Raw genomic sequence first — 26,535 nt, 5'->3', positions numbered from 1 at the left:
TTCTTATTCCTGGTTTCAGTTCTTATTTCATAGACCATAAATTTGGGGATGAAGAAGATAGCTACTACCATGGCTTTTTAAAAGAGTGATTAACTTTGTGGAGTTCAGAGATTTAAAACTCACAGTTGCCATTCTAGGAAAATGTTAGTTTAAAAACCAGTGGAATGATAAAAGGTGGAGAATTTTATTGCCATTCTGTATTTCACAGAAATACAGAATTTTGGCTCTTTGAAGAATTAACCTCTATCATTTTGATCCTTGATAAGTAAGCTGTTTCCTGTTCTGCAGAGGGGAGTGGACAGATAGGCACTATCTCACTAAAATGGTTGAATATGAATTGGGCTACAAAGAGGTGGTACTGGAATGGAGTTGTTGGGGCGGTGCAAGAAAGGCACATCCCTTGGGAATCTTTTTGTAATGTCTTTTTTGGTGTGCCTAGTATTTAGGATAGAACAGAATATCAGTTATCTGGAAGCAGTTTTGTCCTGTTTAAAATTAGTCTAAATGTCATCTGGAGAGTGGACTTACTGTGGTATGTTCATGCAGTCTAAGGTTAAACAACAATGAAAATAAATGAACTGGAGTTACATGTATCAATATTTTAAAAATAATGTTAACATTATAGTGAGCCAGAAATCAAATAACTGAAGGACACACAGTACTTGCCATTATATGAAGTTAGAAACGTGTAAAAAAGTCACTATTTAAGTAGTGGTTAGGAACATTGCTTAAGTATACATGCCTATATAGGAAGGATATGATGTGATGTTTTATTTCTTATCCTGGGTACTATATTAGTCTATGTATGTTTTAGTATGACTGGAATGTTTTATTAAAAAGAGTATCAGCTGGTATTATACTTCACTGGGTTGCACTTCAGGCTCCAGTAATAGGATACTTTTTACAGAAATTGATCCATCTGATTGACTGTGTTGGATCCCCATAGGAAAGGATGGCAAACTACCTACTGTTTGACGTCTTCGTGATAGGGAGCCCCTCTGAGTGAGATGGAATTGGTGACTAATAGCTTGCCCATTAAGACTTGTCTCTGTTCCTGTATCACCAAGGAATGAAGTATTAATTTTGGAATAGAAAAACTTTGTAAAAAAAATCAGGCCCTGATATATATATAGAAGTAGATGAATTTGGGTCTGAAAAAATTATATCCTTATATTCAAAGTAAAAATAATACTGAATAGAAAAACATGTTTTTTATACTGAAATTAAACTAGTTTACTTTTAATTACCTAACTTGATAAATTACATGAAGTTGAACTCTTCTTATTTTGTATTTGGTGGTGGTGGTGGGCAGTAGTCAGGGAACTGAATCTGCTGATGACTTAGTATGTGTCTAATCTGCTGGTCGGGTGATCCCCTGTTCTCATTGCCATAGAACCAAGACAAAGATGGAGATCCATAGTAAAGGTGCTCATATGGCATAAATTTCTATAACCCAGCATGTATCAAGCACCAAGCAGGGAGTCAGTAAATACAGGATTAATGGAAGAAAAGGAGAGAAGGAAGAAATTCTTTTATCCGTGAGCATGGACTTGATTGAAAATTGTCAAAATGTCCTTGGGAGCCAAGATTAATGATAAAGGTGGTGATCAGACTGATACAATTTTTTTGCTTAAAATGTGAGTGATGATTTTATACAGATGGGATGTGATTCAACTTTGAAGATAATTCTGAAAGAGTCATTCCACAGTTACATTTTGGAAAAAGAATGTTGCTGCTCTGAGTGGTTACTTTGAAAGATAAGAATGTTCTTGTATACTTAGAATTCAATTATATTACCTTAAAAGTTCAGCAGCGTAAGATATAGTTAGATTTACTTTAAGAGCTGTTAATGGGGAAAAATTGAGTTGCGTCGTATGGCAAATGCTTTCACAAAAACTGTTGTACATTTCATAAAAAGTCTTGATCTGCATTTACTTAAAGGTGTTTGTGCCTTTATGGTAGAATTTCAGGTTATTTGTGAAAATGCATATTTTAGATATTCTTAAAAATGGGTTAAATGAAGTTTTATTAGGCCAGATTTTGAGGTTCCAAGTTTGTCTTGAGAGTTTAAGTAGGTTTGTTCCAGAGCAAAATAGTATAATAGAATAAATAGGATGTGAGAGATATTAGTCATCATGAAAGAATTAGCCTGACTCCCAAATTTATGAAGTTTTAAAGGAATTGGTGTTTTTGTTAGTGTTGAAAATGAGTACTTTTGTCATTTCAGAGGACTTTTTAAGATTGGTGTGGTCAGAACTTCACATAGGTTTTGGAAATTTAGGAAAGAATGACAAAATCCACCCAAGACGAACTGCAAGAGCTTTTTCTTAGAGAACTTATTAGAATGATAATGTTGGATGTTTACTTTTACTAGCGAAAGTGAATTTTGTAATTATTTTAATGACCTGTAATGGGTAGAGACCAGAGATGCAGCTGAATATCCTAAAATTCACAGAATATCCCTTTACAAAAAATATTTAGCCCCAAATTCAGTAGTCCAAAATCACATAAAAACACGACAAGAGAAGAAACTACAGACTAATGTGAATATGGACATAAGAATCCTCAAAAAATAAAAGCAAATGGAGTCCAACAATATAAAGGATTATACATCATGATTTGGGGATTTATTCTAGGACCATAGGTTTGTTTTAATGAATTTTAAGTATTTAATGTAATACACTATGTAATAAGAGATTAAAAACTACAGGAGCATCTCAACAGACAGTGAAAGCTCCCTTTCGTGATAAAAACATCCAACAAACTAGAGCTAGAAAGGAATGTCCTTATTCTAATAATGGCCATCAGTGAAAACCTCAGACGCTAACATCATACTTAATGGGGGAAAGAATGAATGCTTCTCCTCTAAGAACAGGAACAAGAAGAAGCAGTGTTTTCCCACTTCTGTTGTATATTGTCCTAGAAAGTCTAGTCAGGGTAATTAGGCAAGAAAATGTAGTGAAAGGCATCCATACTGTAAAGGAACAAGTAAAATTTTGCTCTTGAAGTTAACATGAAATTATGTGTAGAAAATCCTAAAGAATGCAGGAAAAAATGATTAAAGCATATAAAATGAGTTTATGAGGTTGTAAGATATGCAAGATACCAAAATGAAAATTGACTGTGTATCTATAACCTTACAATGAAGAATCCAAAAATGAAAATAAGAAAATAATTTCATTTACAGTACATCAAAAAGAATAAAATACTTAATGCATTTAATAAAAGAAATACAAAACCTGTAATTCTAAAAGCTGTAGAACACTGTTGAAAGAAAATAAAAGAAGACCTGAATAAGTGGAAAGGCATCCTATGTTTGTGGATCAGCAGACTTGATTTTACTTAGATGGCAATATTCCCCAAATTGATCTACAGATTCAGTGTAATTGTACCAAAACCCTAGCTAGTTTTTTTTTTTTTTTCAGAAACCGACAAACTGATCCTAAAATTTTATGAAAATTCAAGGGCCAAAGAATAGCTGTAACAACTTTGAAAAAGAATAACAAAATCAGAAGGTTCACATTTCTGTTTGAAAACTTGTTGCAAGGCAAGAATGGCCAAGATAGTGTGTCACTGGCATAAAGACAGACACACAGATCAGTGAAGTACAGTTGAGAGTCCAGAAATAAACTATTCACGTATTGTCAGTTGGTTTCCAGCAAGGGTGTTAAAGCATTCAGTGAGGAAAGAATAGTTTTTTGTTTTTTGTTTTTCCCCAATAAAAGGCCCTGTGTGAACCCTGGTTATTGTTTGACCTAGTGTTTTCTTGTGGTTCTTTCCCTGACCTCAAGGGTAACTGGTTATCTGCGCAAAAGAGTGAGTTTTGTATTACTTCCCTCATGCTGTAATAAAAAATAACTAAAAGTGGACCAAAGACCTGTATGTAAGACCTGAAACTATTAAGCTCTTAGAAGAAAACATAGGTGTAAAAATTTTCATGACCTTGGATTAGACAATAGTTTCTTAGCTGTGATGCCAAAAGCATTAAGTGGCAAAAGAAAAAATAGAAAATATTGGACTTCACAAAACTTGCTCTTCAAAGCCTACTGTCAAGAGAATGAAAGAACCCACTGAATGGGAGAAAAACTTTGTATGGAGACCTATGTCCACTCTTATAGTTCTTCATATATTAAGACAGATAACCCAATTAAAAACTGGCAAAGAATCTGAATAGGCATTTCTCCAAAGAACATATCCAAATGACCACTAAGCACATGAAAAAATGCTTAGCATCATTAGGCATCAGATAAATTCAGATCAAAGCCACAGTGAGATACTACTTCATATCCACTAGAAGAGCGATAATAGTAATTTAAAAAACCAGACAGGTGTTGGTCTGAATGTGGGCAAATTAGAACCCTCATATGTGGGAAGGTAAAATGGTTATAACCACCTTGGAAAACACTGTGGTACTTCCTCACAGTGTTTAACTTGGACTTACCATATAATGCAGCTATTCTACTCCTGGATATGTACTCAATACAGATGAAAACATACGTCCACACAAAAATTTATATGTGACTGTTCATAGCAGTATCATTCACAGTAGCCAGAAAGTGGAAACAATCCACATGTTCATCCATTGATGAATAGATGTATAAAATACAGAATATGCATAAAAAGGAATATAATTCAACCATAAAAGGAATGAAATATTGGTCCATGCTACAACATGGATGAACCTTGAAAATATTAAGTTAAAGAAGGCATCATGAAAGACCACACACTAACTGTATGATTCCACTTATATGAAATATCCACAGTAGGCAAATCCATGAGAAAGAGAAAGCCAGTCAATTGTTTCTAAGAGCAGTTTCGGCTGGAGGGAAGTGGAGAGTGACTTTGAATGGGTATAGAGGTTTTGGGGTGGGTAATGCAAATACCTGAAATTACATAATGAGGATGATTGCACAATCTTGTTAATATACTAAAAACCATTGAATTGCATATTCCAAATAAATGGTGTGGTATGCAAATTATATCTTAATGTAGTAGATATACATATATACACATACATATTTAAATGTTATTAGTATCAAGATTGGGAAATCCTTGTCTCTATTTTACTCCTGCTTCTAAAGTAATATGCTTCTGAGGCTTCTACCAAGTGCTTCATGTATTTTGAGGCATTTCCACTCTGGATGGTCAGAGAGCCAACTATTTTAAGCCCTGTACGAACCCTCGGATAAATCCTGATGGATTGACCTAGTGTTTTCTTGGGTTTCTTTTCCTGACCTGTGGAGGTTCCCCACACCTTTAAGGATTAATACCTACCTGGCCAAAGCCTTGAGGGGATCCTTCCATAGATTTTTGGAGCTCTCTCTTGTGTGCAGCTCTGTCATGTCTGGCTTTCTCTCACAAATTCTAGTTTCCTTGGTCTCTCCAAAGAATCAGTCATAATTTACCTCACTTGTTTTTCTTCTCTCAGGGATCACAGTTCTGTGCTATCTGATGTCTAATACCTGCCAACAGTTTTTTAAAAAATATAAATTTTTCTAGTTTTCTAATTGTTCATGGTTAAAAGATAATTCTCATGCATTTAATCTTTTATGAATGAAAGCAAAAGTCAGGTATCATAATTGAACATCACATATAAACCACAGAAGATAAGTGAGGTTACAGCAGCTAACCAGAACAATGCCTGTGTTCTAAAGCTTCCAGAAAACTAATTTCACTTAAAATTAAAAACAGAAAAAGAATCAAATTCAAATCTTATATAAAATTATTATAAGAAAAAGCACAATAAGGAGTCAGATAATGTCCTTACAGAAAATGAATGTGTGCCGGAAAGATGTCCACAGATGAAACGAAAACTATAACCACTACTCCAAAATGAGCTCAAAGACATTAAGAAAATGATACTGGGGGTGAAAGAACAAATGAGAATGAGAAATAGGAAAGCTTTGAAATGAGATGATTCGATTGAAGAATGAACTGTGTATTCAAGAATAAGATCAATTTAGGAGTGAAGAGTAAACTGGAAGGAATACTAAAGTGAATAAACAGCACATATACTTGAAGAGAACTAGAATTTAAAAAGAGAGATGTGCAAAAAATAATGATTAACATAGCAGACCTGATGAGACAGCCATCCTTAGAAAGATCTGCTTGCAAGCTTGACCCTTAACTGGCATCTGAGAAAGTTTTTAGCATTTTCTGATAAGAATGGCTCACTCTCCCCAACCTTCACAAAGAACATGGTTTATGCTAACTGCTTGCTTGTTTCTGGGAGCTGGAATTTTCACACATGTAAAGGAGAAGATGCCCGTGTGAGTAGTTTCCAGTGTAAACCCTAGGTGCTGAGTCTCTAATGTGCTTCTCTGGTGGACATTCCATACGTGTCATCACAACTCACAGCCTGGGAAATTGAGCACACCCTGTGTGACTCCACCAGGAGAGGACTCTTGGAAGCTTGGAAGTCCTCCAGGCTTTGCCTTCTGTATCTTTTTCCTTTTCTGCTTTTGCTTTGTATTCTTTCACTGTAATAAATCATAGCTGTGAGTACAGCTATACTCAGAGTCCTGTGTATCCTGGAGAATCACTGGAGACTCATTATATATCTTTCTTTTTATTTTCCTCTCTAATATGCTTCTTGGCAGCTTTTAGGAATGTAAAGATGGTCATTTTGTTGCGTTACAAATCAATTAGAAGTGAATCTACAATAAAACAAGTTTTGTATGGGGCGCCTGGGTGGCTCAGTGGATTAAGCCGCTGCCTTCGGCTCAGGTCATGATCTCAGGGTCCTGGGATCGAGCCCCGCATCGGGCTCTCTGCTCTGCGGGGAGCCTGCTTCCTCCTCTCTCTCTGCCTGCCTCTCTGCCTACTTGTGATCTCTCTCTGTCAAATAAATAAATAAAATCTTTAAAAAAAAAAAAAAACAAGTTTTGTAGTAGGTAATTTGTAACTCATAAGTTAAATTAACCCTGAAAAGATTCGACAAATGGTGAATGTCTGAATTCTGAAAACTGTACATAGAGAACTATTTTCCACTATAGATTTCATATGTAACATGGTAGTTTTGTGCGTTTTTTGGTCCCTTTCAATTTTCAAATTATTTTTAAATAGTGTCTTTGTAAAGGGTTGGTCTTTTGGGTAAGATCTGTACCTTTAATTGCCTGTGTCCAAATCAGAAAGATTGGTTTTCTTTTTCTTTTTTTTAAACTAGCGTAGGAATGATATAGAATCTTAAATTTTACTGGCAAGTTTTCAGCAATGACATTTTCCTCCCATTACAAAACTTGAAGGGGAAAAAAGCATCGTTTGTACTTTTCTTGTCTGAAATATTAATGAGTTATTTTCCCACTTTACTTGTAGGATTTTCATCCAGGTTCACACAGCATGAATTCTAGCCAGGCATTGCTTATGAGGTTCATTTCAAAGCATATAAAATTTGGCTTTTTCCAGAAGGATAAATAATTTAGAATTGCTTGAGTATTTCAGATCACTGATCATATACTGTTGAATTCCTAAGGATGCTGGCAGATACAACTCTGAGTTCCAAAAAACACATAATTCTTAATGGAAATTAGGCACTGACAGAAGGAAATTTCTTGTGTATTTGGGAAGAAGAGTCAAAACTCCAGAATACATTATCAGCCAAGCGTAGGGGAAACCCAAAAGCATATTTAGTTCTTGGGGCCTGGGTGACTCCATCAGTTAAGCATCTACCTTTGACTCAGGTCATGAACTCAGGGTTCTGGGATCGAGCCCTGAATTGGGGCCCTGCTCAGTGGAGAGACTGCTTCTCCCTCTCCCTCTGCTGCTCCCCCCTGCTTGTGCTCTCTTGTTTTCTCTCTATGTCAAATTAATAAGTAATATCTTTTTTTAAAAAAAAAGCATATTTAGTTCTTATGTTGCTTGATAATTATTGTTTCGTAGGAATCATTCCAATTTAATATTGCCCAGTGGTTGATCTCTTTTATTAAAATCAGTGCAGATGTCAGTTTTCAAGAAACTCTTTGCTTCTGTGTCTACTTTGAGACCTAGGGGACTTGTTCAGTAAGGGAAGAAACTAAAGCAAAAAATTACATGCACAACTAACTAATGCTGCTAATTAATAAAGGAACCTGTGCTTTTTTTCTCTAAAGGTCTAGTTTTGTGAGCTAACTTAAAACCATTTTGTTGTTCAGTTTATTGGGTTCTTTTTGGTATCGTGGATATCCAGGAATTGTATCCAGTAAAAATATAGGTGAGGGCTCTAAGATTCCTCCCCCAGTGGTCTTTACTAGCTTGTGTGTTAGTCCAAACCAAATTCTGCCACATATATACTTCTTCGCAAACAGACACAAAAACAGTGCTGTTAACTCTTCTGTAAGCTCCATGAAATCCCAAATCTTTCTTTTTTAGTGTTCTGATAGCACCTTGCTTCTGAGATTCATTTGAGGCATAGTAGAAGCACTTTTAGTTGGAGTTAGGTGACAAAACTCTGAACTAATTGGTGGATCAAGGATGCTTTCAGAAACCTAGACCTAAAACCCCATTCTTCAGTGCATGGACTGTTGGGTTTACTAGTTCTTGTGAGGGTGAAGCCAACTGAACAGTATTTCTGGACAGTCCACAGATCTTAAATGCCACTTATTTATGTTACAGCTCTGCTGTTCATGGGAGATGAAGACAGCTAACTGAGATGTTTTTAGAAAAGGCTGTGGATTATGGGTTCTTGATTAGTCTTTCTGTCATACCAAATGAGCATCCCTGTACAGTCTGTAGTTGATGAACGTGCTCATGTGTTAATCACTGCTAGGGTGTAGATTCAGCCTGTCAGGAACAGGGGAGGACTTCTGCCTCACTGCTTGGGAACTGGCTGAATATCAGCTCGAGTCCAGGCTCTCAACTCTTCCATTTTGGATCTTTGACCATAAAGGTCACTTGTCAGCTCCACAGCAAATCACTGCCTAATTGTTTCTTCCTGAAAATAACGTTTTACATTTTATTCTCGTCCCTGGGTGTTTTATGGAGATCTCTGGGTTTTAGGACTCAAAGGAAACCAACCAACCAACCCGAACTGGCTTCCCTGTAGGAAGATGGCAGACATTTGTTGAGCGTGCGTGTGCTGCTGGGCTCAGCAAGTGTTGAAAAATGCATGACATAAATAACTCTTGCCTTCAAGGGACTTAGATCTTTTAATGAGGATAGCAGAAGAACATGAAATTGCTCCAATCCGAAGCAAATTAAGTTAACTGCCCTAAGAAGGAGTGAAAGAGGTAGATACACACACCTGCTGTCAGTCAGTGTTGGAGTTGCCTCCCTCTAAAAATCATTAACAAGTTATCAATGGAAACTACATCAAATCTATCAGAGAAATCATGCTGCTAAAGGACAGTTCTTACTTGGCAATATTCCTAATATGCAGCAAGGTATGTTTTTTCCGGGGTTCTGGAACTTCAGTTGGGAGAGTCATCTAGAAGTGAAGGCATCTCTCAGTGAGCACTGGCTCTGATTTTAGGCTCTGGACTCCTGGATGAAGCTTTGTTTCCATAACTGGCTTGGGAATGTGGATTATATTTAGATCTTATCACAGCCGTGCGAGAAGTACAGTAGTTTATAATGCAAACATTCATGCTTTTCCTCCAAATAGTTTAGTGACTTGCCGTTATTTTTCTTGCCTTTAAAAATAAGCCATAAAATCTGTAAGTACTGTTGATAGAAACATAAAGGAAATTGGATTACTGTATTAGTAATGCATTGATTAATGTACTTCTTAACATGAAAAATTGCTAAGGACAGAATTGGAATTGTGTGTACACTTATTAATCATTGTAACTCAGTACTCAAGTCTGAAATTTGCTGAACTTTAATCTTATTTGGGATAGTTTTAGGGACAGAGAGAGAGACAATTCTTTGAGCTTAAGAAAATATTTTTCCTACTTTTTTAGTTTTATACTCCACTAAAACGTTAGCTCCAATAATGTGTGTTGTTAATTCTAGAGTAAATACCATTTGTTGTACATATCAGAATGTTGATTAAAAGCTGTTAGAGGGTTTATCAAGATGATCTCATGTTAAAGAATAAGGAGGATGTTTTAAAATATCTTGACATATTTTTCTAGCTAATTGCATAGCTTTTCCAGAAGATACGACCACATGCTATGCTGATAATAAAAGACTGTGTTTGGTTCTATTCCTGGTAATGCAAAAAAGAGATGTTGGTACCATTTACTTCCTTGTGCTTGTTTATGGTGTGAGACAACTATCTTTTTGCATCAGTCTGTTTAATGGCACCAGCATCAGTGGAAGACAGTATCCCAATGAATACTTGTTTTGCTCCTTTTGGTTTGATTTTCCATCAGATAACTCATTTTTGTCATAATGATATTGGAATATTTAGTTTTAGTTTTTAACATTTCTTTATGTACTTATATCATGGCTAAATTGGTTTTTAAAAGATTTCTATATGCACTTATGGCTCACATTTCATTCTTTTACAGGAATTTTAAACAGTTGTCGGGTGAAATGGAATTTATGACAATTAATGGAACAACATTAAGGAACCTTGAAATCCTACAGAATCAGGTCAGGTAAACATAAAGGCTAATTTATTCAAAATGGTTTTGAAAAAAAATTTGAAATAAGGTGGCAGTCTGTTCTTAAGAGTGAAGGTGAGAACAGGAATATTGTCTTTAGCTGACGACTCTGCCCATTATCTGTTTATTAATTGATAATTGCAGAACCCATTTTTTTGAGAATCAAGTATATGAAATACTTCCCCGGGGGTTACTTTGGAAACTGTAGAGCTGTCCCTCTTAATTATTGAAGTGACATTCGCATCCTGATAATTTCTGTAACAAATATTTGTTTGGAAAGGCATCATCTTTCAAAATTAATATATAGTGGATTTTTTGTCTGTTTCATTATTTTCTTTTTAATATTTTATTTATGTATTTGACAGAGATCACAAGGAGGCAGAGAGGCAGGCGGGGGGAGGAGGGAAGCAGGCTCACTGCTGAGCAGAGAACCCTATGCGAGGCTTGATCCCAGGACCCTGGGATCATGACCTGAGCTGAAGGGAGAGGCTTTAACCCACTGAGCCACCCAGGCACTCCTTGTTATATTTTTCCTACATACCTTTAACTTTTCACTGAAATGTCTTTAGTCTTATTATCCAACATATAAAACAAGTTACTGTGATACTCAATTAGATTTTAAGATGCATAAATTTCATTTCACAAACTTCCATCATTATTTATGCCCTTTATTGATGAATTAGGAAGATAATGGAGACATTAAATTGATTGCTTTCATTTATTAAATAATCACTTAGAGATAAGATTTTATATAATGTTCATAACACAAAGCCATAGAAATAAAAAGCAGTTCCAAATCATTTGAGTAAGTAGTTGAAAAGCTGAACCATCTGAGTTAAATGGTTTAAGGCTCTTCAGAAATATTTATTACTGTTGTAAATTAAAGTAAATGCTGAATTTATTTTCCTAACTCCTAGATTTGTATATTACTAACTGCATTCTCTCATAGTTTCTCCCTCTCCCAGGCTATCCTTGTATACTAGAGTCAACTCTACTTTAATTCCATAACATTTTGATCTTGTTGTTACATTATCAGGAAATTGAGAATTTTTCCCACAGATCTTTCTCATCAACTCTGTATACGTTGCCCAATAGGAAAGGAGTAGTAGAATGAAAAGGACATTTCTTGGATGAAGAAGAGCTAGTAGTCGGACCCTGAAGACACAGGCCCTGGCATTTCTAGCTAGCTTAATTCTGCCACTTCTTTCCTGTTCAAATCCTATTGCTGTGGAGTCAGTTCTGAAAATAAATTCCTAAGGCAAACATACCCTTAAAAACTCTTTCATTGTCAGGACTTGGGCCATTATAGAAACAGAAGCTAAGAATTCACATCTTTGGCTTGTCTTTGCACTTGAACTGAAATGGCCTCTGTTACCATGGAGCAGTGGAAAGGGGTAATGAGGGGGGGACTGGGTATTAGGGAGAGCAATGAAATAACTGTTTCCCTCCCACCTCCCACCCCTCCCTCTCTTGTCTGAGCCTGGTTCTTCAGTGATGCAGGAACTAATTGGAAAATTATTTCCACCCACTGTCTTCTTTGGACCCTTTGCTGTACACGTAGGCTAGTGGGGCTCTTGACTCTGAAGAAATGTTCCTGATGTTGATATGGACGGCCCTCATCAGTCAGCTCATCCTCAGGGGAGCCTTCTGTGACCTGTGGCTTCTGTGTGTGCTCTGCTTTAAACTGCTAAGGCCTGGCAGCTTTTGTCTTGCCTTAGTTAATTTCTGCCAAGTGGCATCTTGTGTTAATTATGTGTCGTTTCTCCCACACTTGAATATAAGTACCCTAAGGGAGGGACCGTGTCTGAATATACCTTTGCATCTGAGTACATTGGAGTATTCTGGAAGTACCTGCTTGATGACTTGAAGGAAAACAAAAAAGTTAAAAAAAAAAAAAAACTTAGGTGAAAGCAATTTTATGTTCCAAATAAGATTAAAACCTATTAATTGACTTTTTGTCATACAGTGAAACCTTGGTTAAAATTACCTATCATTTCTAGTTAAATTTTTTTTAGTCATTCAACTTGGAAGTAGCAGAGCATAGATCAGTAGTTTTTTACTGAGGATTTAATAAAGCAGACTAAGATAAAATCTTTCCAGAGTGAATTCCTATAGTGCAGTTCAGTTTTAGTTCCATCTCTGGTACCTTTTATTTGTTCAGTGTTTGCATGGGAGCATCAGTCCTTAGAACTCAGAGGCCAGGGAGGATACTGAATTGCCAAAGGAAATTAAATTATCTTCACTGTATTTCCCAAGGCAGAAAAGTCTGTATTTTTAAAATGTTTAGGACAAACATATATTTTAAAAGATTTCTGAATATTCTTAGTTAACCAAAAGCACACATAGAACTGTCCCTTTTCTGTGCAAATATCAATACTTTATATTGTGTATGTGTGTTCATGTGTACATGTGTTCATCAAACATTAAATGAACACCTTTTATGAGCCATACTTTAATGATAGGCATCTGTAACATTTAAAATTGGGATACATGGACTAATTAAGGCACGTGAGCAACTAGCAGTTTTGGTACAAATGCAATGTCCAGTTAATAAAACTTTTCTTCTGGTTTTTCTTAGACTGACATGAAAACCAAAGGAAGTTTACTTTGGGTCTTAGACCATACTAAAACTTCATTTGGGAGACGGAAGTTAAAGAAATGGGTGACCCAGCCACTCCTTAAACTAAGGTAAAGGGAATTGTTTTTTATGTGTTTAATCTGAAATTATATGCAGTGGTGAAATTAAATGTTAGCCTCCTTAAAATCAAGGTTACCATAGTTAAAAGAACAATTTTGGGGGCACCTAGCTGGCTGATTCACAGGGGTGGGGACTCTTGATCTCGGGGTCATGAGTTCGAGCTCCATGTTGGGTGTGGAGATTACTAAAAATAAATAAAGAAAAAAAACGGAATTTTAAATTGGAGATTATATTTCGTATCTGGCAATACACTGTCTAGTATTGTGAAGTTGTTTCCTTTGTCCCCAGGAGTCAGTCAGCTTGCAGATGGGAAGACATGGGGTGTGTCCAGGGAAAGTGAGTTATCAGTCAATTTGGGTCATCTGCAGCATAAGAGAGTAGGGAGGAGGGGGTTCAAGAGCTGGGCCACTTCCTTTCGTGGAGGGCTTTGAAGGCTAGCCTGAGTTGGTAGCCAGGCAAAGTTAATCCAAGGAGTCTGAGCATGGGAGTGCTGGGATCAGAGCTGGGCTTGTATGTGGGATGGAACAAAGTGGTGAGGGGGAGCAAGTTAGCAAGTTCATGAAGAGGTTCTGAGGGACCTGAGCTAAAGCCGGAAGGAGGGGTCAGGTATGAGACATTTGGGAAGGTAGATGAGTAAACTAGGAGCACCTAGTTTTGCTGAATCTAGTGCCTAAAATGCAGCTTTTTCTGAGCTTGTCTGCCCCTTGCAGTCCTTGGGACTGATGTGGACCCAAGGGGGCTTCGCAGACACTGATGCCTGTGTCTAAACCCTTAGTGAGTGTGATTTAATCGGTCTCCAGTGTGGCCTGGGAATTGGAATTTTTCAGTGCTCCCCTGATGTTTCTGATACACAGATAAATTTGGGGACTCTGACCTGTCCCTTAGTAGAAGCCCCATGAATGTTTACTGAATTAATGAAGGCTGTTATTTATTGCGTTCTTACTCTTGTACCGCTCTTTAATACTCAAAAGTGGCTTCTGAGGTAGGTCCTTGAGATGAGTAAACAGATTCAGAGCTTCAGTAACTTGCTTAATGCTTCACAGCTGGTGGAGTCCAGGTTTAAAAACAGCATTGACTCCAGAGCCAAGCAGGCACTTAACCATTCTGAACCACTTCCTAAAGAGCTAGACCAGAAAGCGTGGTGTGCTGTTAGAACTGCTGTGTGTCCGCTCTGTCAACTGAGTGAGTCAGCCCACTAAGTCCTTGCGTCCTGTGTCCCATCCTGTGTGCCTGCCTCCCCATGCTAGGTTGTCACCTTTGAAATGGTAAACTGCCTCCTCACAGGGTTGCCCTCAGGGGTAGGATGAGACAGGAACCCTAACTACCACTTTTGAGCTATTTATTACATGGCAAGCACTGTACTGGGGACCTTGTGTACACTGTAGTTTTTCAACTACACAAGAGCCTCCCTCTTGGCTGCGTATTACACTGAGCCAAGTGAATAGTCGTCTTCAGCAAAGGACAGCACATGTTGTTGGTGCTAGTAAAAAGCTTAAGACACTGTTGTGATAATGATCATTACCAAACACTGCAGGATTTTAGTGGGTCACTCCAGTTTTTCTTCTTGACCGTAAAGACCTTCAGACAGAGGAAACTGACTGGGTAAAGAAGACATTCTGGAATGGAGGTCCTTTTGACCCTTGAACAACCCAGGTCTGAACTGTGCAAGTTCGCTTGTATGTGGATTTTTTTCTGATACAGTAAAGTATCGTAAATGTATTTCCTTGTGATTTGCATAACCCTTTCTTTCCTGTAGCTTACTTTGTTATATGTTATATATGTATATAATACATACATAAAATATGTGTTCATTGGCTATGTTATCAGGCTTCTGATCAGCAGTAGGCTATTAGTAATTAAGTTTTGGGGGAGTTAAAAGTTATACTCAGATTTTTGACGGTGGTCTGGGGAACGGCGCCCCTAATCCCCACATTGTTCAAGGGTCAACTATGTCTCCTTGGTTCAGTACTGAAATGAGGTAAGAATGCCTTGGGGAGCAAAAACAGACAAGATGGCTTTCTGTAGAAAGTGTGGAAAGACGTCTACCTAAGCAACCATAGCTCCTCTTATATTCTTATTTGCTTGGTTAAAATATTCAGCAGAAACAGTCAGTAGCAGACTTTTTCATGTAAATTAAAATTTTTATTTCTACTGTTAAATTTGTTTTCTATAACTAGGATTAATTTGAGATAGATTCAGTACCATATTGTAGGCTTTGTAGGAGCTGAATCATGTAACTCTTGGGATCATACTTTCCCAGGAAGGCTGAAAGAAAATATGCCATGTATAATTTACATATAGTGTTATATTAGTTTCACATGTACAATGTCATGATTCAGCAATTCTATACATTACTCAGTGCCCATCAAGATAAGGGTACTCTTTATCCCTCTTACAAACTATTTTACCTATCTTCCCACCCACCTCCCCTCTGGCAACTACCAGTTTGTTGTCTATATTTAAGAGTTTGTTTTTTTATAAATAGGTCATGTGTTGTGGCCTATGATTTTTATCAGTTCTCCAAGTTTAGGCAGATTTTTCACTGTAGTTCTCTGTCTTCCTCTTATAAATGAATGTCACATTGGCAAGTCATTCGTCCTAAGACCTTTTAAAATTAAATTATATTGAATTCATTTGTTCTGTCTTAAATTCCTTCTGCTGCTTTGAGTTGATATGATTTTGTCAATTTTATATATAAACAACTATGTATATAAATACATAGTTTTTTGGTTTTGTCTAAAAGCCTTATAATACAAATACTCTTTTTTTTCTTTTGTATTTTTTTAAAATTTATTTATTTATTTTCAGCGTAACAGTACTCATTGTTTTTGCACCACACCCAGTGCTCCATGCAATACGTGCCCTCTCTATTCCCCTCCACCTGGTTGCCCAACCTCCCACCCCCCGCCCCTTCAAAACCCTCAGGTTGTTTTTCAGAGTCCATAGTCTCTCATGGTTCATCTCCCCTTCCAATTTCCCACAACTCCCTTCTCCTCTCCATCTCCCCATGTCCTCTATGTTCTTTGTTACGCTCCACAAATAAGTGAAACCATATGATACTTGACTCTCTCTGCTTGACTTATTTCATTTCACTCAGCATAATCTCTTCCAGTCCCATCCATGTTGCTACAAAAGTTGGGTATTCATCCTTTTTGATGGAGGCATAATACTCCATCGTGTATATGTACCACATCTTCCTTATCCATTCGTCTGTTGAAGGGCATCTTGGTTCTTTCCACAGTTTGGCGACCGTGGCCGTTGCTGCAATAAACATTGGGGTACAGATGACTCTTCTTTTCACTACATCTGTATCTTTGGGGTAAATACCCAGCAGTGCAATTGCAGGGTCATAGGGAAGCTCTATTTTTAATTTCTTGAGGAATCTCCACAGTGTTCTCCAAAGTGGCTGTACCAACTTGCATTCCCACCAACAGTGTAAGAGGGTTCCCCTTTCTCCACATCCTCTCCAACACACGTTGTTTCCTGTCTTGCTAATTTTGGCCATTCTAACTGGTGTAAGGTGATATCTCAATGAGGTTTTAATTTGAATCTCCCTGATGGCTAGTGATGATGAGCATTTTTTCATGTGTCTGATAGCCATTAATACAAATTCTCTTTGTTAATACTGGAAGAAATGGGAAAAAGAAAACTTTGGGTAGTATGGGATGAGACTCTAAAATATTGTTTCAGGCAAAATATTAATTTCCAAGGAAGATTTGTTCATCTTGGAAGAAGGATTCAAGAGTTGGTGATCTACTCTGTGTTTTAAAATAGTAAACAAAAATAATTGTGGCTTTACTTTGTGGATACCTCTTCTGCCTGCACCTTAAATATGGACGTTCCCCTCAGGGCTCTCTCCTGGGACCTCTTCTCACTTTCTGCGCTACTTAGGATCCCACCTGGGGTCATGGTTTCTGTAGATCCTGTGCTGATGACTTGGTCACATTATCTGCAACAGCTCTATGTTCACATCTGCTGGGACAACTCTGCCTCAGAAAATACTCCATTTGAATGCTGAATGAAACAGATTGGAAACAAAGCATGTCCTTTAGTGAGACAGTGACTTCTTGGAAATGAAGATGTGTGTGTGTATGTTTGTGTGTGTGCCCGTCTGTCCCCCACATGTGCATGTATATGTGTACACACATACAGAGCAGGGTATCGTTAACCACAAGGCAGAATCTGAGAAGTCAGTCCCTTCCCTTCTAGTGGATGGATTATTTGGTTCAATAGTGAAAACACTGGATTTCTGGCAAGAGGTAGTATTATATGGTCTTGCCTTTGCGTAAAATCACTTTTTATGAAAGCCAGTCAGATGAAAGCCTTTTTCATGAAAGGTTTTTTTGTTTATTGAGGGAACTCAGTATCTCCAAGCCTCAGGTCTTACCCTTCTCTGTTTCTGTCTGCACTACCAGTTGATTACTTTAAAGAGAATGTCTATCTGGGGGCACCTGGGTGGCTCAGTGGGTTAAGTCTCTGCCTTCGGCTCGGGTCATGATCTCAGGGTCCTGGGATCGAGCCCCACATCGGTCTCTCTGCTCAGCAGGGAGCCTGCTTCCCCCTCTCTCTCTACTTGCCTCTCTGTCTACTTGTGATCTCTCTATATATGTCAAATAAATAAAATCTTAAAAAAAAGAGAGAATGTCTATCTGGTTATCTTGGTCCCTACAGTTTGCAGTTCTCACAACACGCTGAGGTGTCATTTATTTCTGGACCTTTGTATGGTCTGTTTCTTTTGTCTAAAGTGGAAAGTTGTACTCCTCTCTGTTTCCATTCTCGTGTGCTGCCTGCTTCCTCACAGTTTTCTTGGCTATGTGCTCATCCTCTGCGTATCCTTTTAATGTGGGTGTTTCAGAGACCTAAACCTTAGGAACTGAGCTTTCTTCCTTCCCTAAACCTCCCCTCACTGCCTCTTCTCTTCTCACTGTCTCCTGCCCCTACCCCTATGAACATACCGGTTCCGTGACTATAAATACCAAATGTCAGCGACTCAGATTTGTATCTCTAGTCTTTACTCTCTCCTGTTCCCCAGGCTTATCAGCTTAGGTTCATAAATACATAGGTGTATCACAGACATCTCAAACTTTCTTCTTCTGGTTTTCCCATTCCAGGAACCAGCACTTCACCGAACAAGTTGCTTAGACCAGAAACCTGGAAGTTATCCTGGACATTCCCTATTTGACAGTCATGTCCAATCTAATACTAAGTCCCATTGCCTTTAGCTCTAGGATATATCCAGAGTCTGTGCGTGTCTTGCCGTCTCCACCGCCATCACTCTACCCTAGTCTAAACTACGTTAGTCCTCACTTGGACAGGTGCAGTATCCTCCTAACTCATTTTTTTTTCCCCAAGATAAAGACTGTATCATGCTCACCCTTCCCTTAAACTCTCCATTAGGATTGTACTTCACGTAAAGTTAAAATTCTCTCTCATGACTCTTCTGTCTGACTCTCCCCTGCATTCATCGTCTTCTGGTCACTCTGGCCTTTCTTTGGTTCCCAAGCAACCCAGAGCTTTTTTCATCTTGTGGTATTTGCATTTGGTGGCTCTCTACCTAGAGTGTTCTTTATCTCTTCAGTCTTCATGTGCTGACTCCTCTTTTCAGTCTCACCTTTAAAGTGTCATTCTTCAGAGAGATTTTCTCTGATTGCCTAATCTTAGTTCCGTTCCTTGTATCATTCTTCATTAGCATATAGGAGTTATCTTTTTGTTTTGTTTTTGTTTTTGTTTATTTGATATTTATCTCCCACTAAATTGTGTTTCATTTATAGCAAGCATTCAATAAATATTTATTTTTTAAAAGATTTTATTTATTTATTTGATAGAGAGAGAAGGAACACAAGCAGGGAGAGTAGGAAAGGGAGAAATAGGCTTCCTGCTGACCAAGGAGCCTGATGTGGGGCTCAATCTCAGGAACCCGGGATCATGACCTGAGCCAAAGGCAGATGCTTAATGACTGAGCCACCCAGGCGCCCCTCAATAAATATTTATTGAATGGATTATTAAAATAATGAGTCATTCAGGACTTAACTCAGCTGTCTCCTTTGAGAAGTTATTCTTTTTCTCCTTTTTTCCTCATAGAAAATTAACTCACCTCAGTTTTGTTCATCCCTTATGCTTCCATCACTAACCCACACAGAATGAATTGGGGGCTTCTAGTTCTTTGAATATAATAGATGATCAAGAAATTATGAGTAAATGGATCCACTTGAAAATCTTAGGGTTCTAAGTGGGCTTTGAAAATAAAGGCACTCCACTGTCAGAGAAGTTTATTTTTCTAAGAAAAACTCCTTGACTTTAAAAGCATCTTGGAAGCACTTTTCCTTCATATGATTCCTTATTTTAGTGGAACAATTGCTTGGTCGGGAATGAAAACATTAACACTTAATAGTGGCAGAAATTGTTTGGCTGTGTCTTGCATTCTCATCAACTCTTAGTGGAATTAGTAGCAAATAGAAGTTCCTTGGCATAAGTCACATGACTTAGTTAACTGAAGCCAGGTTGAGTGATGGGATGGGGCCATCTTGCTACCTTAGCCATAGCTGGTTTTAAGTATCGTGTAGAAGTTTATTTATTGTTTACTGAGGTACGAATGCCTTGGGGCATTCTCACAACTCTGAACACATCTGAACTGGAATATTTTTGCTTAGAAATATTTGAAATTAGAAATTAGAAATTGAATCCAATTAGAAATTAAAATTAGAAAAATTAGAGATAAGCTGTGATTTTCCTATGACTCTTTAAGGCCATGCCTATATAATTTAAATTCCATAATGGGTGGATTAGATAGTGTATTAGTTTGCTGGGAGTAAAAAAAGTATCACAAACTGGATAGCTTAAACAACACACATTTGTCTCACAGCTCTTTCTGAGTTCTCAGAGGGAGAAGCTGTTCTGTGCCTTGCTCCTAGCTTTTGGTGGTTTGCTGGCAGTCTTTGGAATCACTTGGCTGCTAGATGCTTCTCTTTTCTGTCTGCTTTCACATTCATGGTGTTCTTCCTGTGTGCATATCTGTTCATATGACAGTCTTTCAGTAAGGTTGTAATCGTATTGGTTTGGGGGCCTCCCATATTCCAGTATGACCTTGTCTTAACTAATTACATCTACAATTACCCTGATTCCAACTAAGGCTGGATTCTGAGACACAGGGGTTTAGGACTTCACCATGTATTTTTTGTTCATACAATTCAACCCATAACAGGTATGCTCAATAATTTCATCTTTCCTCCTTTTTGGCACAAACAGATTGAATATATTCATCTCTTGGATGGAAACAAGTATTTTGATTATCATTTAAATGTGTTACACATTTATTCAACATCTAAAGTGATGTTGTAAAGAACCCTGAATTTTGTAAGTTGCAAACATTCTGTAATTTTGTGCCTGAAGTACAGTACTCTGAAAAATCATCCATCAGTCTTATTTTTTAAAAGCACTCTGGTCTGTATCTGTCCAGGTGAAGGTATTTATACAAAATGTTGGGCTCATTTTAGGGATCAGAAAGAGACATTTGTATGTGGGGAAAAAAAGAGTAAGGAAAATCTTTAGGTAGAAAGGAGCAGAGGTCCAGATCTAAAGGTCGAGGAGCGAAAAGTAGCTATTGTGGGAAGGGAGAGGGCTGAGGGCTTTGAGGTAAGATGTGTTACTCTCTAAGTGGGCTGTGTGTGGGAGTGGACAGAAAATGGCATCACAGAAAACTGATGTCCATGTTGCATTTTTTGAGTCTGTAATATGTCTATTAATTCTTCCAACTATCCTCGGAGATAGTTATTATTTCATTTTATAGGTGTGGAATACTGAGACCAGGTTATTTATCCAAGATAATCCAGCTAGCACATAGGGCCCATCTAGAAGCATACTTGGGGAGTTATTAGGACTTGACCTCTAGTTTTTGTTGTTTTGTTTTGACACAGAGAGAGAGAGCACAAGTAGGCAGAGCAGCAGGCAGAGGGAGAGGGAGAAGCAGACTCTTCACTGAGCAGGGAGCCCGATGTGGGGCTCTATCCCAGGACCCTGAGGTCATGACCTGAGCCAAAGGCAGCCGCTTAACCATCTGAGCCACCCAAGTGCCCCATTGACCTCTAGTTCTGCTTCCGTCATCCAGTGGTGTCACTTTGTACAAGTTAAGAATTTTGCTACACCCTCTATTTCTTTACCTGTAAAGTGGGAGCTCTAATACCTAGTTCACAGGGTTGTTGTGAGGACCAAATGAGACAGTATATAGAAAGAGTTGCTCTGGTTCCTAGCATCACTTATGTGGTTCAGGAAAATAGCTGTGGTCTTTCTAATTGGTTATAATTTGTCATCAAAAAAGTAGAAGCAACCTAGTTATTAATAGGGGAGTAGAAAAATAAATTGTTATCTAGTCTTACATTAGGATATGCTAACAGCAGTTAAAATAAAGACAGGGGTCAGATGACGTAGCTGGAGGCTTTCTGTGTTTACTGGGTGGAGGCTGGGGGCCACTGTCAGGTGTCCCGCCTCTGTCTGGTCAGGTCTCCTGAGTCTAGTCCATGTTTGTGTTATATATTTTGCCTGTAGCTGCAGTTAGGATTGTGAGGAGAATTTGCAAGGAACACTGGTGAGTAGGTAGTGTCTTTGTCAGTCCCCTCTCAGAATGATGCATCCATTAGCAATTGAGCTCTGTCATTTTGTGTGGTTGGGCGTGGATCACAACCTTTCTCATTTATTTAATGCTCTAAGCCTGACTCCGTCCTGGGACTTAAGAAGACCAGCCTCATGTTCTGACTGACTCAGAACATGTTAACACTAAAGGTCATGCATTGGTTAGAGAGACTAACTTCTCAACAGCAGAAAAAAAACACCACGCAGTTTTATAGCTCTAACAGTGGAAATGGATTTCTTCTTTATCTTCTTTGCATAAACAGTCCAAGGTCTTGCCATATTGAGGGTGAGCTGGAACTCCTCACAAAGGCGTTTAGGAACTCCACAGGCTATTCAGTCTTAAACATGTGATTTCTGAGGTCAGCCTGGGCATTGACATCCAGCCAGAGGAAAGGGACAGAGCATGGAGGATATATTTTTGGCTTACCAGGTCTTGTAATGGCAAATAATCATTTTTGCTTACACGTCCTTGACTAGAACTCATTCTGATGGTCTCACTTAACTGCAGGGGAGGTTGACAAATGTTTGTCAAGGAGGAAGAAGACATATGTAATGAATACCTAGCAGTCTATAGCCAGAGATGGGCTATTTTTCCTTTAACTTTGTATTGTTGTTTCAACCGTGTTGTATACTTTTTTTTTTTTTAACACAGAAATGATGAACTTATTTAAATTTCTGAATAGGAACACCTTTACATAGTTGCAGAGCTTAAAAATGGAAAAAGAGGGGTGCCTGGGTAGCTCAGCTGGTAAGCATCTGGCTTTGGTTAGGTCATGATCCGTGTCCTGGGATTGTGATCCCGGTGTCTGGTGTCCTGGGTTCATGATCCCAGCATCCCAGGACTGAGCCTTGCTTCGGGGCTCCCTGCTGAGTGGGGAATCTGCTTCTCCTTCTCCCTTTGCCTGTCCCCCAGCTCGTGTTCTCTCCCTTCCTCTCAAATAAATAAAAAAATCTTTAAAAAAGCAAAAAGATATATATTGAAATGTTTGTCTCTCATCCCTGATCCACATCTGCTTAGTTCCTATTAGATAATCATGGTTATTATTTTCTTGTGTATCTTTCCAGAGACTTTCTGTTTTACTTTTTTATTTTTACTTTTTAAGATTTTATCTATTTATTTGGCAGAGAGAGACACAACAAGAGGAGGAACACAAGCAAGGGGATTGGGAGAGGGAGAAGCACACTTCCTACTGGGCAGAGAGCCCTATGCAGGCCTCAATCCCAGAACCTGGGACTGTGACCTGAGCTGAAGGCAGCTGCTTAATGACTGAGCCACCCAGGCGCCCCAAAACTTTCTGTGTTAAAAAATAAACAATAAATAGGAATATATAGTCCTCCATCCCTTTTTACATGGATGGGGCATAATATACACAATACTCTTTGCTTGTTTCCCTTAATAGTATAAGATAGTTACATTAAATTTTGTATTACTATCTCAGTGACAAGGCGTTCCTACTCTCAAGGAGTTTCTAATCTAATTTGGTCCAGGTATAATCTAGTGAGGAAGAGATGCATGCAGATAGGGAAAGCTTTCGTACCTAAGATAAAATTCTTACCCGTTACATGCTGTGTAGCTCAGTAGCACAATTAGAACAAATGAAGAATACGTTTTAAATTCAAATTAGATTTTTAGAAAACTTTAAATAGAATTAAGCATATTAAAGTAGAATTAAGCATGCTAAGGTTATTCTTGGTATTTAAATCACATAAATCATTGAAGTTAGCAAAACTGAAAATTGTTGGCATTAGGAAATAGATCCCTGACTATTGATTACATTTTTGTGTAATTTTCTAAAGCTCTAAGTACATTCTAGTGAGAGTTCATTCTCTTGAATAATTAAATGACTTTTATTTTGGTAAACTCATATGTTTGGAGTATTAATGGTTTATTTCTAATTCATAACTCTGGCCTAAGTGACAGAGTAATAAAATGTTATGTATTTCCTCCCTGTACCATTTAATTTATATTAACAGAACTAAATGCCATTTAAACTCTCCAGAACTTGTTGCCCTGAACTATATCAGGAGACCCTCTTTATTCTTTGTGGTTTGCCATATGCCATGAACCTGCCAACACAAGTGTTTACCTTTGGTGATTGTGGTTTTGCTCAGCCCAGTGAGAGACAGTCCTGCTCACAGATGGGAATGAAGAGCGGTAGGTGGTGCGTAGCTGAGAGCCGAGATTGGTTGGTGTTGCCCCTGCCTCTCGCCGTGTGAATGTATGAGCAGAAACTGATGCTGCCAAGAAAAAAGTGACCCCAACCACCCCTTACCCAAGCGTCTGCCCTGACTTAGTGCCTATGGAGGAACCAGTGTCTCTTGGCTTAGATCCGGTAGTCTGCCGCTGGCCTCTGCTTTGTTCTGTAGTAACCAGGCCTCCAGGGAAGTCTAAACTGGTTCTCGTGACCAGCAGGAAAGGGCAGCTTTCCTTTGTGCTGAGGAGAAGATATGCAGGAGAGAGTGAGGAGGGAGAGTTGAAGATCTTTTCCTTCTTAGCTCTTCCAGTTTTGTTTTTCTCTCTTTGGCCCTTATCAGTGGGGATTTTCAGAATATATCGCCTCAAAATGCTGTGGGAGGACTTAATTTCCTGTGGCTGTAATGTCTACATTAGATATTATTAATTATAAAATATTATTATTATTAATCTATAGGGTATAGATTACCCTATCTGAAATAACTAGATATGCTGTATAAAGCATAAGACATCTTTTTCGGACACAGCCAATCTTAATAAATAATAATAGTGATAAGGGGAAAAACTGAGGGAACAGATTAAAGAAGCTGGAAATGGGAGTTGATTTTTTTTTTTTAACATATAACGTATTATTTGCTTCAGAGATACAGGTCTGTGAATCTTCAGGCTTACATACTTCACAGCACTCACCATAGCACATACCCTCCCCAAAGTCAATTTACCGCCCCCCCCCCCCCCCCCCGCCCCCAACCTTCAGTTTGTTTTGTGAGATTAAAAGTCTCTTATGGTATGGGGCACCTGGTGGCTCAGTGGGTTAAAGCCTCTGCCTTGGGCTCAGGTCACGATCTCAGGGTCCTGGGATGGAGCCCTGCATCAGGCTCTCTGCTCGGCAGGGAGCCTGCTTCCTCCTCTCTCTCTGTCTACTTGTGATCTCTGTCAAATAAATAAAATCTTAAAAAAAATAGAATTAGAGGAAAGTAATTTCTTAAAAAAAATTAAAAAGTCTCTTATGGTTTGTCTCCCTCCCCATCCCATCTTGTTTCACTTTTTCCTTCCCGACTCCCAAGCCCCCCACTCTGCCTCTCAAATTCCTCATATCAGGGAGATCATGTAATACTTGTCTTTCTCTGATTTTTGACTTATTTCACTCAGCATAATACCCTCTAGTAATGGGAGTTGATTTTGCTGCTGCTGTTGCCCCCGTAGGCCTCTGCAGACATGGGTAATCAGAAAGATTGGGTTTTAAAGAGCCTTGTGGGAAGCTAGAGTGAGGGCTTTGTGTTTAAGTTAGGGAGCCTGTAGTAATGTGAGACCCTCGAAGGATCATAATCTCACTAAAGAAAGGGGACAGGGAAATACGTTTGTATTGGCGTATAGTCTTTACAGAAGGGAAATTTGCCAAGAATTCTCAACCCCAGGCTCACCCTCACTCAGGTTTGCTATTCCAATTTGTACTATCTGTGTGGTCTGGCTATTTCCAACTTGTGAAAGTTGTTTTAAGTGGTCCCATGCCTCAGGGTTCCTAGCAGAAGCAAATGCAGACCCTCCCTGAAGGGATACACCCTCAGTCCATGCCTCCTAGGAATCCCAAAGAGAGAGCTCTACCATAAGCTCACAGACCACAATTGCAAAAGACAGGGAAACAAGGAACTGTGAATACGAGCTGAAATTATAAACAGAGGAATTAGAATCCCAAGACCTTCATATAATGAGATTATGAGGATAAATACCAAAAGTTAGAGGAAGTTAAAGTTAAAAGAAATACAAAAAAGGATGAAAAATACGAGCACAAAACGAAAATGCTATCAAAAGAGAGTAGGTTATTTTTTAAAAAGAACCACGTAGAACTTTTAGAAACAGTGGGTGGGTTACACAGGAATAGGTGCAATAACTGTAATACAGGGTAATATCTGAGGAAATTACTGAAGTTATAGCACAGAGAGACAGTACAATAAAGAATATAAGAAATTGAAAGACAAAAACGAATTAGGTGGTCTAACGTAATCCTCATCAGATTTCCAGAGGAAAATTAGAGTAGGGAGAGAGACAGTATTCAAAGAGATTGCTCTTTGACAGTCCTTTATTAGGAGGAGAATTTCTCATATTTCATGAATGATATGAATCCTTGGGTTTAGGAAGCACAATGGATCCAAAGCTTGAGAACAAATGAGAAATCCACACTTCACTAAATCACACGGAAACTGTATGCCACTACAGTCAGATGTAAAAAATATTACAGAGAGCAGAGAGCAAAGGAAGATCACCTGTAATGCCCTAAAAATTACATAACTGATTTGGTTTCTAATTTCCCCACCTGTTCTCTGCTTCATTTGCTTTCTTTCAGTGATTTCTTTTGGATTTATTGAGTTGGGGTTTTTTTGTTTTTGTTTTTATTTTTCATTTAACCACTCCTTTCCCTGCCCAAAGCTTCGTAGTTTGTATGTCTGTTCCTGTTGTCTCTTGTTTCTGTTGATTCTTACTCATCTAGTTGCTTT

General features: G+C 38.3%; 1 protein-coding gene across 1 annotated transcript in view; it reads left to right on the top strand.

Moving 5' to 3' along the window:
- Positions 1-26,535, top strand: part of MSH3 (mutS homolog 3) — a 186,014-nt gene that overhangs the window by 56,825 nt on the left and 102,654 nt on the right. The window contains 2 exon segments of the mRNA XM_045999684.1: positions 10,428-10,512; positions 13,102-13,211. Of these exon segments, the coding sequence (XP_045855640.1) occupies positions 10,428-10,512; positions 13,102-13,211 (195 nt within the window).

This window comes from Meles meles, chromosome 3, assembly GCF_922984935.1.
Source record: "Meles meles chromosome 3, mMelMel3.1 paternal haplotype, whole genome shotgun sequence".
Taxonomy (NCBI): Eukaryota; Metazoa; Chordata; class Mammalia; order Carnivora; family Mustelidae; genus Meles; species Meles meles.
Note: the sequence above shows the minus strand (reverse complement) of the source record. Positions and strands in the feature narration are given on the sequence as shown.